The 16,066-nt window shown below is 41.3% G+C and overlaps 1 protein-coding gene across 1 annotated transcript in view; it reads right to left on the bottom strand.

The window, feature by feature from the left end:
• The window catches only part of COMMD4 (COMM domain containing 4), a 47,760-nt gene that overhangs the window by 3,493 nt on the left and 28,201 nt on the right, over positions 1–16,066 (bottom strand). The window contains exons 5-7 of the mRNA XM_077472564.1: positions 15,167–15,286; positions 13,175–13,255; positions 3,051–3,221 (exon numbers count right to left, since the gene is read on the bottom strand). Coding sequence (XP_077328690.1) covers positions 3,051–3,221; positions 13,175–13,255; positions 15,167–15,286 — 372 coding nt within the window. The remainder of the gene's footprint in view (positions 1–3,050; positions 3,222–13,174; positions 13,256–15,166; positions 15,287–16,066) is intronic.

Below are 16,066 nucleotides of genomic sequence, written 5' to 3'. Positions count from 1 at the left end.
CCCATATAGCTGGTCAGCAGAGGGAAGCATGAAGTGCTCTAGAATTTCCTGGTAGAGGGCTTTGCTAATTTTGGACTTGATAAAGCACAGTGAGCCAACACCAGAAGATGACATGGCTCCCTAAATCATCATGCAAAATGTAAAAATCATGCAAAAATGTATTTTCATCCGAAGAAAGGACTTTAGACCACTGAGCAACACAGTTCAGTCCGTTTTCACTTTAACCTCAGTAAGATTCTTCTGATGTTGTTTCTGGTTCAGGAGTGGCATGACTAGGAATACAACAGTTGTAGCCCTTGTCCTGTATAGATCTGTGTGTGTTGGCTTTTGAAGAACTGACACCAGCTGTGGGCCACTCCTTGGGAATCTCCCCCAAATTCTTGAATGGCCTTTGCTTCACAATCCCCTCGAAGCTGCGGTTATCCCTCTTGCTTGTGCACCTTTTTCTAGTACACGTTTTCCTTACACTCAACTTTATATTATTATGCATTGATACAGCAGCTAGCTTCTTTAGCAATGGTCTTTTGTGACTTACCCTCCTTGTGGAGGGTGTCAATGACTGTCTTCTGGGCAACTGTCAAGTTAGCAATCTTCCCTATGATTTTGTAACCTACTGAACCAGACTGAGACCATTTAAAAGGCTCAGAAAACCTTTACAGGGGGTTTGAGTTAGTTAGCAGATTAGAGTGTGACACCACGATTCTACAATATTGAACTTTTTCACAATATTCTAATTACAACGAATTTGGGGTTTTCAGTAGCTGTAAGCCATAATCATCAGAAATGCTTGAAATATATCACCCTGTGTGTTGTCTGGCCGATGGAGCCGTCTGATGTGGCCCGCAACCTTAAATCTACCCACACAGCCTCCTTCAGGTGCATGCCATTCTACTGAATGACTGTCCGTCCTCCATATTCCTTGTCATACACAAGCCACTATTGCGGCCGGCTCCCCGCTCTTCTCCTTTCATAACACAAAGACACAGGTTGGATGAGAGGCTGGAACGCACGTTGCGCTACATCATGTCCTGGTAAAACACACACCGACGGTGTGGGTGTTGCGGTTTTCCACAGCCTCCACCGGTTATTGCATTTTTTTGCATAGGAGGTTCATAGATTGTTTCAATCTGTTACTTGCTGTAGCCATTGAGGCTTTAATAAAACTACCTCTACAGTTTCACACTATGAGAAGTCTGTCTTTTTTTTTTTCTTACTCATATCACTGGTGATATCCCGTTTGAAGATACGTCCCACTTTGACGAGGACTAGATTGGAGGAATTTGCTTAATAGATCCAAGGAGGTCGGGAAGACCCCACAAGCTCTTATGATCCTTCCTGTCAAAGGCAGCAGAATCTACAACAGCTGATGAGTGTACATCTACACTTAATCTTTCATCGTATGAGCCATGTAGCAGGAATCATTTTCATTGGATTAGTCTAAGGATTTTTTGGGGACTTTATTCAAATTTATTCACATTCAACTTAATGCACTTGTTTGGACTTTATTCAATTATCTATATATTACAAAGGAAGAAACTGCGCTATTCAGATACACCGCCCTATAAGCAGCAGCTCAAATCGTTACACTATGACACTCTAAATTATATGCAATGGGGAGCTGCGCTGAATAAAATGAAAAAAGTTTTTCTGTGGCCACAAAACTAAAACCAAAACAAATATACTGAATATCAAGTATTATTACCCACATACATTCATATAAGTGAATATGTAAATCAATAACAAGTGACTGATTATGTAAATTAAATAAAATGTATGATATTAATTTATACACATAACAAATCAATTTATCAATTGGTTATCTCATACACTTTATTTAATTCACATAATCAGTCACTTGTTATTGATTTACATATTCACTTATATGAAAGTATGTGGGTAATAATACTTGATATTCAGTATATTTGTTTTGGTTTTAGTTTTGTGGCCACAGAAACACTTTTTTTTTTCCATTTTATTCAGCGCAGCTCCCCATTGCATATAATTATCTATATATATTCTTTGGGCACTTAATGTTTTATAGCACAGGGTCTGTTTATTTAAACAGTCCCCCTCCTTTGCTTTATATTACAGTTTGTTATTGATTTGTTTGCACTAGGTACATGTAGTTCACATTTATCACTTATGTGGTATTGGCAAGTGCTGTTTGCCCAATTAGGTTTGTGCACATTTAGCAATTCACTCATTAGGTTGGAACAGAAGCTGCCATCTCATTTAATTGGAATTAGTTTGCTTTGGCACCAGTGTATTGATTCACACAAGGAGAGGAGCCTTTAGCAGATTGGATTACATCTATTGGCAAAAACAATTTGAAAATTTGAGCCATTTCATAGCGGCCCACAATCAGCTACTAAATCACTTAAAGTAGAATTTTAGCCAGAAAATTAAGTCCTGCTAGACCACTTCAGGCCCCTTTTGCAGATGCATTTATGTAAAACATGAAAAATAAGCAACCAGATATAGGAGCAATGCAGCACACACTAATCTATGGTAGCTTATGCTTATTAATGTGGAATGGATGTTCCTAGCTATAGAAACATTTTTAACAAGTTGTTATAGATAAAGTTACACTTTAAGTGGCCCGTGCTCTTCATAAGTTTGAGCACCACTGGGCTAGAGGATGAAAGAAAATGGTTAGCTGTCTTGGACAACAGATCTCATCTTTCTTTTGCCTCTGTGTTTTATATATTAGCTCTGCAATATTTTACCCATTTAAATGTAAAAATCTGCAGACTATTGGCAAAACATGGAGCCCATTTATAGAAACAGGGAGAAAAAATATAAAATCTACGCTGAAGTGAGAATGTGCCCACAGAGAACAATCACATCTCATATTTCAACTTTCCCAGAGAATAAAAAGGTAAACCTGTTTAGTGGTGACGTGGAATATTGTTTAAAAGGATTACTACTATGCAGATTTCCCTCACAAGGAAATGTTATTATACTGCATGCGCAATAATCAGTTTTATCTACACTACGTGTTACTAAATGCAGGTGCAAGGATAGGACAATCGGATAAGTAACAATCTTACCTGTTAGTAACACTCTTAATTTACTGGAAGACACAGTCACAGCAACTGGACTGGAGTTTCTAGCATCAGCCACATGAAGATTGAGGTGGACCAAGGGCTCATTGACTTCCTGGAGAATACTGGAGCTAAGAGTCTGGTCTACACGCCAGCTTACTGAAGATAAGCGCGATACTGCAAAAACATAAGAACATTTCCAACTATTACTCGTTACCATTTATATGCCTTTCTCAATTTAATAATAGTTGTTTGTACAAGAAAGAATGGCAGATACTACTGTGACTGTATCATTTATGAAAGGCTGGCAGTGGGGAGACACACCACAAGTACAGACCTTTACCAGGTACTGAAAGCAGAGAACACCACAACCGCACCTATCTGTACACAGAGGGGAGTTATATGGGGGGGGGGGGGGGTTAGGAGCTCTGTGTCTCATGACCTGTCTTTGAAGATAACAGAGGGAAAAGTTATTTCTGTGCATTTTAAAAGTGTATCCTTGAATTATAAGAGTAAACGCAACTATTTATTGCACACTGATAGAGAATAAAGTAGACAATGCCATCAACCTAATCTAGCACACAAGCACAAACCTCGGATAAATACAATGCAATGAATGACTAATTAAACTTTTGGTAATTATAACATTTTATGTGTCTTTTGTGGTATATCATTTAAAACTCAAGGCCACATTCACAACACTATTATAGAAAAATAGTGTTGGATCCATAAGGTTGTATTATTGGTATTGCTATATCAAGGTATTCCTGTTGACGTAAGCAATCTGGGTTCCCGGCACGGCCGTCTTGGCTTGTAATGGAACGTAACAAAAAAATTTAAAAATAAATAAATAAAATGGCCCCCGAGAGTTTTCTGCCATAATATACTGTTGCATATCAGCAAATTAGGGCACTCTTATCTGCCAAACAATCCCCTCCAGATGTGTGGAGTCGGTGCGCTCAGCTGTTATCGGTACTGCGATCTTCTCCCAGTCTTCCTTCTGGTCCAGTACACTTCTAGTCCACTCACATTATTTTAGATATTAAGCCTTGATGAAAGGGGCATCTTTGGACCCCTGAAACACTTTGGATTGTTTTCCTGACGTATTAGAATAAACGCATATCTAAATTAATGTGGCAAAATTATTGATATGGGGGCACTCAAAAGAGGAAGCTAGAGCACCAGCGGGGTACCCCAGAAGCAGAGGTTTGGGGCTGCTGTGTGCAATTCCATTGTACACAGCTGGTAAGAATAACATGTTTGTTGTCTAAAAAATAAAATAATAAGCCATATATATATATATTATATATATATATATATATATATATATATATATATATATATATATATATATATATATATATATATATATATATATATATATATATATATATATATATATATATATATATATATATATATATATATATATATATACACACACACCTTTAAATCTGGTGCTTTGAAGTGTTGACAGTTCAAAGATCAAGGTACAGTGGGGGAAATAATTATGTGATCCCCTGCAGATTTTGTAAAATTACGAGAGAAATTATGTTATCATAGGTGTATTTTAAATGATAGACACAGAATATCAACCAAAAATAATACACAATACAAATGTTATAAATGGAGCTGCAGTTCAGTGAGTAAAATAAGTAATTAATCCCCTACCAAAAAACAATCATTCTGGCTCCCACATACTGGCTACAGTATGTGCCCATGTGGTACATAGATTAGTCCTGTCAATTTAAGAAAGTGATCCTGACTACAACTCGTTGTGTATAAAAGACACCTGTCCACAGAATCTTTCTTCCTTTCAAACCTAGCAATCATGGGCAAGACCAAAGAGCTGTCAAATGATGTAAGGCAGAAGATTGTACCTGCACAAGGCGGGAATGGCTACAAGACCATCAGCAACAAGCTTGGTGAGAAGGAGACAACTGTTGTAGCGATTATTAGAAAATGAAAGAAAGACAAAAATAACCATCAATTACCCTCGGTCTGGAGCTCTTTTCAAGATTTCGCCTCATGGGGTAAAGATGATCATGAGAAAAGTATGGGATCAGCCCAGAACTACACGGGAGAAGCTTGTGAATGTGAAATCTCAAGGCAGTTGGTACTACAGTCACCAAGTCCTGCAGATTGAAGTCCTGCAGCACCCACAAGGTCTCCCTTCTCAAAAAGACACATGTACAGGCCTGTCTGAAGTTCGCCAATGAACATCTAAACAATTCAGAGAAGGATTTAGAGAAAGTAATGTGGTCAGATGACACCAAAACTGAGCTCTTTGGCATCGACTCGACTCATCGTGTTTGGAGGAAGAAAAATGCTGATTATGACCCTAAGAACACCATCGCTACAGCCGGAGGTGGAAACATTATCCTTCGGGGCTGTTGCTCAGCTAAAGGTACAGGCCGACATGGCTACATTGAGGGGCCAATGGACGGGGGCCATGTATTGTAAAATCTTGGATGAGAACCTTCTTTCCTCAGCCAGAACAATAAAGATGGGTTGTTGATGGGTCTTTCAGCATGACAATGACCCAAAACATACCACAAAAAAGTGTCTCAAGAAGAAGCACATTAAGTTCATGAAGTGGCCTAGCCAGTCTCCAGACCTTAATCCTATAGAAAATTTATGAAAGGAGCTGAAACTTCGAGTTGGCAAATGACAGCCAGAAGATCTGTGAAGAAGAGTGGACCAAAATCCCTCCCGAGATGTGTACAAACCTGGTCACCAACTACAGGAAACGTCTTACCTCTGCGCTTGCCAACAAGGGTTTCTCCACCAAGTATGTAACGTTTTGCTTGGGAATCAAGTACTTTTTTTACTCACTGAATTGAAGCTCAATTTAGAACATTTGTATCATGTGTTTTTTCTGGAGGTTTGGTTGATATTCTGTCTCTATCATTTAAAATAAACCTATGAGAGTGCGCATGCGCGGCGCCCTGTGATGGCCGCCTGAACACAGGGCTCCGCAACGTCCCAGCCCTTCCGCTCGCCCAGCAGCTGAACGCCGCCGAATAACGCGGCGAAACGAACGGCGGAGGTTCCCACCGACACCAGGGTACTAGCGGATGCCTAAAGGGAAAGCGAGGAGAGGGCTGAACACCCGTCTCGCTGTCCTCCCCGGAGCGGCCGAAATAGCTAAGATGGCGGCGGAGCAGCCGCCTCACGAGGCCCTCACTGGAGTGACAGGCTCTTCTCCCTGGAGGGACATACTTCATGCAGAGGTATGTGGAGGGGGCCTCCCACAACAGCCCCAGAGATGTCCACAGTCCCCTGCCTCCACAATATCGCTCATCCAGCACACACTAGAAGACTTTCCTATCCTAGCTTCTGAAGGGGAACACAGATCACCACATACAGATGGTTTTTTAAATGCAGCACAGCTCATACCTCAGCCATCCCAGTCCCCTCAGTCACAGGACATGGCTGCTATGTTCGCCAAATTTGCAGAGCTACTTGATAAGGGACTAGCGCAAACGGCTTCAAGAATTACCTCTGATATTAAATCTGATCTCCATATGCTAGGCTCCCGCATTGAAAGTATTGAACTTAAGATGGATGCCACGATCGATCGAGTGAACCAGAATTCCGATCGTTTCCAGGAACTTCACGATCAACTTGAGGGGGCTTACGCCAAAATCGACGATTTGGAAAATAGATCCCGCAGACTTAATTTCCGCATCAGGGGGCTCCCTGAATCGGTAACAGACGTACAAGAAGCTGTTCATTCACTCATTAAGACCCTAATCCCTGATATCAGATCACACCGATTAGAGCTGGATCGCGCTCATAGAGCATTGGGCCCCACTCGCCAAGATGGGCTCCCACGCGATATAGTGGTTAAACCGCACTACTACAGCGTCAAGGAAGAGGTGATGAAGAGAGCTCGGTCATCACCCCAACTACAAATTCTGGGTCACCAAATTCAATTATATGCTGACATTTCTCCCTTTACTATCCAAAAAAGGCGATCACTCAAACCATTGCTGACGATCCTGACTCAGAAGAACATTAAGTACTGGTGGTTATTCCCATTCGGCTTGAAATTTGATTTTAACGGAAAACCGCACCGCTTCACCTCATTCCATGAAGGAGAACTGCTGCTCCGCAAGCTAGGCCTCCTCCAGGTGGATCCACCGTCCCCCATGCAGACTGCCTCTTCTGGGATGGCCAAACGCCCGCCACCCTCCAGCCCTCTCACCTCTCTCTGGATCTCCCCCAAACACAAGAAAGCGAAAGACGGTCTTCCTCCTTGATAAGGACATAGTCCTATTTTTGGCTCAAAAATTTTCTTTTTATATGGGACTCCATGTGGTTTTTTCATCTCTTTTTATGGAGTCTGAACCTTGTTAGGTTCTTAGGTTGCTGGTCCTTCAGTTTATTGTTTTATATCATTTTCCAACCTTTACAACGCCTCAGTGGTGTCCAAGTCATACATCACAGTTTTTAGTTATGCTTTGCTACAGGTGTTCAGTTTTTTTTGCTGATTTTGTACTGATTGTTTTTCAAAGGGTGTTGTGGGGGCTGGGACGTTCCTACTGCGCACTCTTTCCTTTCTGGGTGGGACAGTCCCTGAGGGGCCTGTTGCATCTAGTCTGGACGTCTCCTCCGTTGCGAGGATAGAAATGACAACTTCCTTCGGTGGGAGGAGCCGATATTATCCCCCACCAGGGAAAATTGTGTCTGTTTATTTTTTTTTTATTGTCTGTTTCATTTTCTTCTTTTTCCTTCTTTCTCTCCATGAAATAGCCCCTGAAGCGGTCTCTCTTTCCCTTATGGTTCCTAGGAAAGCATGGTGGTTGTCCCCGGCGTTTCGCAGTTTGCAGCTGGTAACAAGCGAGAAGGTAGGTCATTTGGGTATCCCTACCTTCTATACCTTTCTGCTCCATGGCTAACATTCCCCACCACAAACCAATATTGCGACTAGCCTCCCACAATGTGCAAGGTCTTAATTCACCAATCAAACGTAAAAAGATTTTCCAGCATTGTCACTCCCTAAAAATTGATATCCTCTTTCTTCAAGAAACACATTTCCCGATATCTTATCAACCCTCTTTCATTCACGCAAAATTCCCCAAATTTTACTTAGCTAATTCTGACAACAAAACCAAGGGAGTTGGCCTCTTCTTTTCCGGAAGGGTACAATTTTCTCTAATTTCCGAATTTAAAGACCCAGAGGGTAGATTTCTTCTTCTTAAAATTGTTATCGATGATCAAATTTACTCTCTTATTTCATACTATGCTCCCAACAAGGGGCAAGCAAAGTTTTTCCAATCCATGCTTAGCACCTTATCTCCACTAACGGAAGGAATAGTTGTTTTCGGTGGTGATTCTAATTTAGCCTTTGACTCTGGGGTGGACAAATCACGACCCCACGGAAGGGATAGGGTTCGTCCGACTAAGCAGAGCCTTAAGGTAGCCAGACAATTATATCACTATGGTCTGATCGATGCCTGGAGGGAGCTTAATCCCAAGGTTCGGGATTATACTCACTACTCTAGTCCTCACCAAACTTTTGCAAGAATTGATCATTTCTTTATCCTCCAACAACATATCCCACTAGTGAGTCGGTCTTACATCAGGGACTCTGCTTACTCGGACCATTCCATGGTCCTGCTCTCCATTCAGGGAGGCTCGATCCCTCGTTCAGAGTTTCATTGGCGCTTAAATGCCTCCATTCTCAGCAACCCTGTACATGTTACGGAAATAGAACAACATATCCAAGACTACTTCCGTCTAAATGATGTGGCAGACATTTCCCCCTCAATGCTATGGGCAGCTCATAAGGCCACCATAAGGGGAGTCCTCATCCAAATTTCTTCTAGGTTACGCAAGGCTCGTAAAACAGAAATTCACAATCTTGAAAGGGAATTTTCTTCCCTTAGCAGAAGTCATAAAGCTAACCCAACACAACTCTCGTTAAATAGGATGGAAGTAGCCCGTAACGCTTTAAATCTTGCACTTACTGCGGTGGCTGAAAAAGAACTCAGATGGGAGGGAGGTCGCCATTACCAACATAATAATAGTATTGGTACCCGTCTGGCTAAACGTCTTACCCCTAAAACCAAAATGTTTTCACTTCCCAAAATCCGAATGAAGGATGGTTCACTAACCCAGAATCCCCCTAAAATTTTGGATGCATTTCATGATTTTTATCTATCCCTCTATGGCAAGGCAGATAGTGGCTCGCATTCCGACGCCATTCATTCTTTCTTACAGTCTATTCAAATCCCCACATTGAAGGATCACCACAGGGATGATTTGGAAGCTCCAATTTCTGCAGAAGAAATAGAAGGGGTCATTAAGGACCTTAAGTCAACTTCGGCACCAGGGCCAGACGGATTCTCGGTGCCTTACTATAAACACTTCTCGCAAACCCTTGCCCCATATCTAGCACGCTTCTTTAATCACCTCAGATCTGGCTCTCCCTTGGATAAAGCCCTAAATTCAGCTTTTGTCACGGTTATTCCCAAACCTGGGAAGGACCCCAGTTGCGTTTCTAATTATAGACCCATATCTTTGATCAACAACGATCTTAAAATCTTAACTAAGCTCTTGGCGAATCGTCTCTCTAAATTCATTAGCCTTTATATACATGCTGACCAAGTGGGCTTTATCCCGGGGAGACAAGGCCCAGATCAAATAAGGAGGGCCGTGGACATAATCTCACTGATGCAGTCCCAGTGGGACGGGGGTCCTTCTCAACAGGGTTGTCTCCTATCACTGGATCTAATGAAGGCGTTTGACTCAGTTTCCTGGTCGTTCCTGTTCCCCACTCTTGAAAAGTGGGGTTTTGGACATTCTTTTTTGAACATCATCCACGCACTTTACTCGACTCCAGAGGCTCGAATAAAGATGCAGGGATATTTCTCGAACCCCTTCTCGATCCTCAGGGGCACAAGACAGGGATGCCCCTTGTCTCCATTGATTTTCGCCATGATCATTGAAACATTAGCCATATCAATTAGAGCGAACCCTGATATTAAGGGTATAAGCTGTGGACCAAAAACTCACAAGTGTGCTTTATTTGCTGATGATGTTTTACTATTCATTTCCTCTCCGACCACCTCGCTCCCTGTGATATGCAAACTCCTTAAAGATTTTGGCGATATCTCTGGGTTAAGGGTCAACTATGCCAAGTCCTTAGTGCTTAATGTCAACCTACCACCTACTCTAGTTTCTCACCTTAAACATTCTTTCCGCTTTGATTGGTCGGAATCGAACCTCCCTTATTTAGGGATATACCTTACGGCTTCCATTGACAAATTGTACTCAGCTAATTTTCCACAGACATTCCGAAAGTTGGAGGAAGATCTGGCCTTCTGGGATACCCTTAAGTTATCCTGGCTGGGAAGAGTCAATTCAGTTAAAATGACGCTTCTTCCAAGGATACTGTATCTCTTTCGGTCGTTACCTATCCCTGTCCCTAAGGACCGCATTCGTAGTTTTCAGTCTAGAATCCTGAAATTTATTTGGGGATCCAAGGGTCACAGAATCTCAAAAAATACGCTTTTCCGCCATAAAAAACAAGGGGGTCTAGGGGTCCCAAACATCCTCGCATACTATCAAGCGGCGCAGCTTTCACAATTATCTACTATTTACTTTAAAACTTCTGTGCCAGATTGGGTACACATGGAGAGACAGGCGGTTCCTAATCATACTTTAGATTACCTCCTCTGGAGCACACCTAAGTCCAGACCAGCAGTGATGGCACCTACCCTTTCCCACTCCATAGCACTTTGGGACTCTTTGAAAAATAATCATAATATCACTTCACACTGGAAACCACTCTCCCACATTTTTAGGAATCCACTCTTCCTTCCGGGGCAGGATATTAGGGCCTTCCGTTGGTGGCTAGATAAAGGTTTATATAGGATTGGCCACTTTATTTCTCCCTCTGGTCCTTTCTCTTTGAATCACTATATTAAAAAGCATCACCTGCCCGTTACTGAAAGATTCCGATTCAATCAAATTTACCATTTTCTAAAGTCGTTACGGTCTTCATCTGACCCCCCTCTTTCTATCACTGAATACGAACTTTGGTGTGGACAAGCCATGGAGCAGAAGGGAGGGATATCGGTGATCTATCGTGCTCTTGCCAGGGCGGAAGGTAAAACACTTTTCATGCGGGCATGGGAAACAGATCTACAACAACAATGGTCCTTAGAGGAGTGGCATTCGGCGTCTCTTATGGCCTCCAAAGGCTTTCTGAATGTAACTCTCATGGAAGCTAACTTGAAGGTTCTTATGAGATGGTATATGGTGCCTTTGAGACTAGCCACAATCTATCCGAATGCCTCTCCCCTTTGTTTCAGAAATTGTGGCCATATAGGCTCTATGTTACATATCTGGTGGGATTGTCCGAAAATTAGGCATACATGGAACAAGGTTTTCCAAATCATACGGAAGATCACGACCTTCCCAGTTCTTCAAACACCTCAAATAGCTTTACTCAATTTCCCCTTGCATGGGGTCCCGAAATTAACTCAACAACTCATTAGATTTATTCTGGTCGGAACTAAAATCACGATTGCCAGGGCTTGGAAAAACACGTCGGTTTCCCTGAGAATGATCAAAAGGAAAATTTCTTGGATCATGGTACAAGAAAAAACAGTAAGCATATTCCTAGATACGGTGGACAAACATACAGCGATATGGGATCCTTGGATAAATTATACCTCCAAGTGTCTATCTTGACCAGGGACTACAGGTTGCTGTAGGGAGAGAGAGACCCGCTTCCCTTTTTTTTTTTTTTTACTATCTTTTTCCTGTCTCCTTTTCTTTTCCTTTCTTTTATTCTTCTCTTTCTCTTTTCTTTCTTTTGGTTATATTTTACCTATGATTTAGTGCCTCTTATCAGGACTAGTATACGTACATCAAGAGGTTTAAACCCTCAATAAGATCATAAACCGCTAGCTTCAGTTATGTTTCTTGATTTTTATTATCATATCTGGTTCACTGGGATTAGTTATCTTTAGATTATTTTTATTCATTGTCCTCAATTTCGGAGCATTTATTTTCCGATTCTTCTTTTACAGTAGGAGGTTTCATGGAACCCAGAGCCTGGGTTGGGTGGGGTCTCGGGGGTCCCGACACAGCAGTGTTCCCATTTGGGGTGTTGGATCCACGAGACTCGTTCTTAAATTTCATTTATGGGTTCTCTGGAACCATGGGCTCTAATGCTAGGAAAATGTTGCTATGGAAAAACTCTGTGTCTATTCCAAGTTTTGCCTGATTCTTAACAGATATTTTTTATTGCTCTGTCTCGATCAATCACTATCAGGGTTTATTTTCTGTCGATTCGGTTCTCTTTTGACTGTTTTAATACAAGAGTGCACTGTATTAAATTATAAGTTGTTATTGTTTTTAAAACTTTCAATAAAAATCTATTGAAATAGAAAATAAACCTATGATAAAAATTATAGACCCTTCATTTCTTTGTAAGTGGAAAAACTTACAAAATAAATCTGCAGGGGATCAAATAATTATTTTCCCCACTGTAAGTGCATTCTATGTCTTTGCTACATTTACTAATCATTGTGTAAATCAATTAAAAAAAGTGCAATCATTGTTTTGAGTGTTTAAACAATATTTTGTTAGCAGTGCTATTTTAAAAGAAATCAGTCAAGAAACCATCACGATTTTCTGGCTTCTAAATTATTGACCTGAACCAAAGCAGCCGCGTGTAAAAGGCAGAACACCTTATCTGCATCCTTTTTTCCAAGTCAGCAACTAAAAACCATAGGGACAGGATTCCACTGCTAAGAGATTTGCTTATTTTAAGGGGTCGCTCGCATTGAATTAGGAGGATAAGAAATGGAAGACTATTTTTATTTCCATTGAAAAGCTGCCAAGGTGGCTCTTTCATTCATCCATAAAGAACCAGTAGTCATGCCTGCACACTGCAGCACAGGCACCTGGGTGAGAACAGAAGTAAACATTTTCCAAATGTGCAGAGGGCTGGGCAGTAAGGAATGGGTCTCTTGTTTCTGAAGTTAAAAGAGAGGGGGGGGGGACTCTCATGTTTTTTTTTTTTTATCCCAAAACTGAAATAGTATTTTTAACATATCCTCAGTCTCATTGAAGTGGGAGATTTGGGAATGCACAACTTATATACTCACAGCGAAGGCTACTCTCCCTCAATGTCTCTTGTAAAGCGGTCTGCTTTTCTTCGTAAGAGCGGCACAAAGAGACTGCATGTTCTGGAAATGTGATAAAATAGTTTAATGTAAGATCACATACCCATATCTTGCCCAGCAAAAAAAATAAAAAATTCTCAGAATCAATATTCTTGCTGTTAAAAAACAAAGCACTGAAAAGGTTGATAAAAAGTGTAAAGCAATATGCAGTAAATCAAACAAAGAGTCAAACTACATCAATAATATTAAATATTGTGTAATTGCTTCATGCAAGTTTTTTTCAGTAGTATCACCTGTCTAAAATGTCTTAAAGCCTGAATGAACTTTAAAGAGGATTTTCATTGTGTAAACAACAATTTTAAAGTTAATAGTTACAAATACAACTACAGCCTGGGACCCTTCCTCTCTGTGTAAAAGCAGTGATCTCATGGCAGAGGTAAGACACACCTCCTATTGAGTCAGACCTATAGCTTTGCAATCAGCAAAGTTCATGCTCTGGCTCAGCAGGGGGTGTGTTAGACCTCTACAGAAAGACCACTGCTTCCCCATAGAGAGCAAGAGTCCCACTCTGCCGTATAATGCCTGATTTAAAGAAGACCAGCTGGAACAAGTTAAGGTTTTGATGAACCTGGTATATAGCTGATTTAAACTGAAAGTTCAATTGGGCCTTAAAGTGCATCTCTTGCCAAAAAACATCTTTTTTTTAGTTTTGGATAAAGTGGGGAAGGATTAGAACTTCCCATCCTGCTGACAACAGCTTCATCAGGCAGGAAGGGAAAGGTCTGCATAGAATGCATGAAGGTGAAAAACCTTGAGGCTTTAGCACCACTTTAAGCTTCGCTATTTTACAATTCTTCGGATATCAATTACCGTATATACTCGAGTATAGGCCGACCCGAATATAAGCCGAGGCCCCCAATTTACCCCCAAAAAAACTGGCAAACTTATTGACTCGTGTATAAGCCGAGGGTAAGACATGCCTGTCCATCCCTGTGTGTGTGTCCGTCCATCCCTGTGTGTCCGTCCATCCCTGTGTGTCCGTCCATCCCTGTGTGTCCATCCATCCATCCCTGTGTGTGTGTGTCTCCATCCATCCATCCATCCATCCCTGTGTGTGTGTGTCTCCATCCATCCATCCATGTGTGTGTGTGTATCCATCCGTGTGTGTGTGTGTGTGTGTGTGTGTGTGTGTGTGTGTGTGTGTGTGTGTGTGTGTGTGTGTGTGTGTGTGTGTGTGTGTGTCCAGCCTACCTGTGTCCCGAGCCTTTGTCCCGAGCCTCCGTCCCGTGCCTTGCCTCGCCGCCGTGCCTTGCCTCCGTCCCGTCCCGTGCCGTGCCTTGCCTTGCCTCCGTCCCGTGCCCTCTTCGTCGGCGCCTCGGCGGCCATTGTAAAATTCAAAAGCTGCGCCGCCGCCTTCGCCTGTGATAGGCGGAACACTGAATTTCCCAGCAGCCTGTGTTCCGCCTATCACGTACATCGTATCATCCTCGTCCGTAGTACGAGGATGATACGATGTCCGTGATAGGCGGAACACAGGCTGCTGGGAAATTCAGTGTTCCGCCTATCACAGGCGAAGGCGGAGCCGGAGGCGCGGCTTTTGAATTATAGAATGGCCGCTGTCTGTCTGCTCGACACGCTGATCGAGCGGGCAGACAGCGATGACTCGAGTATAAGCCGAGGGGGGCACTTTCAGCCTCAAAAAAGAGGCTGAAAATCTCGGCTTATACTCGAGTATATACGGTATAAGCTATTTAAGCCCTGAAATTATCTAAGAATTACCAGAATGCTAACAATACTTTTAATGGAAACATGTAATGGAGAGAAATATACGACTCCCACTGCTGATCTCTTTCTGAAAATGTCAGACCCCCAGATTTCTCTCTTGATTGACTGTTTGAAACCACACAGGGTCTACAAAAGCCTGACTGCCTAGAAATCGTTAGTTTTAAAAACAATGGATTCCTCCATTCTTACCTTTGGGAAGCCCCAGTTGCTGAAGCTCACTGGACAGACTGTCACTGCTAACATTGTGCTTGGCTGCACTTGAAAGAATAAAACAAAGTACAGCAATGGTCGCTTTAATGTCACCAGACTCTACAGGAAGAGAGCCAAAAGCAAAATTAAATTATATTCATTCAATTCATTCCTTATATTCAACCAAAAAATCATTTTAATTTATATACATTTTCCTAAATAATCATATGTCACTGTATTTTAGAGACGGCATATGGTAGTAAATAAAATGGCTTGACAAGTACAGTAAAACCTTGGATTGCGAGCATAATTAGTTCCGGAAACATGCTTGTAATCCAAAGCAACTGTATAGCAAAGCGAATTACCCCATAGGAAATAATGGAAACTCAGATGTAGGGCTGAAACAACTAATCGATTAATCGACAACTAATCGATTATGAAATTAATCGATTACTATTTTCATAATCGATTAATCGGCCAGTAACAAAATGGGGTTAAAGTTAATGAGTCTGATGATATTTACCAGATTGACCCTTTAATAGTATATCTCTCCTCTAGTAGTATATCTCCTCTAATAGTATATACACTATATCTCTCCTCTAATAGTATATACATTATATCTCTCCTCTAATAGTATATACATTATATCTCTCCTCTAATAGTATATACATTATATATCTCCTCTAATAGTATATACACTATATCTCTCCTCTAATAGTATATACATTATATCTCTCCTCTAATAGCATATACATTATATCTCTCCTCTAATAGTATATACATTATATCTCTCCTCTAATAGTATATACATTATATCTCTCCTCTAATGGTATCAGTGCTGCAACTAACGATTATTTCCATAATCGATTAATCGGCCAATTATTTTTTTCGATTAATCGG

The sequence above is a fragment of the Lithobates pipiens genome, unplaced genomic scaffold (genome assembly GCF_037356315.1).
Source record: "Lithobates pipiens isolate NorthernLeopardFrog02 unplaced genomic scaffold, aLitPip1_a1.2 Scaffold_8, whole genome shotgun sequence".
Lineage (NCBI taxonomy): Eukaryota > Metazoa > Chordata > Amphibia > Anura > Ranidae > Lithobates > Lithobates pipiens.
This window is presented reverse-complemented; position numbering and strand designations above follow the sequence as displayed.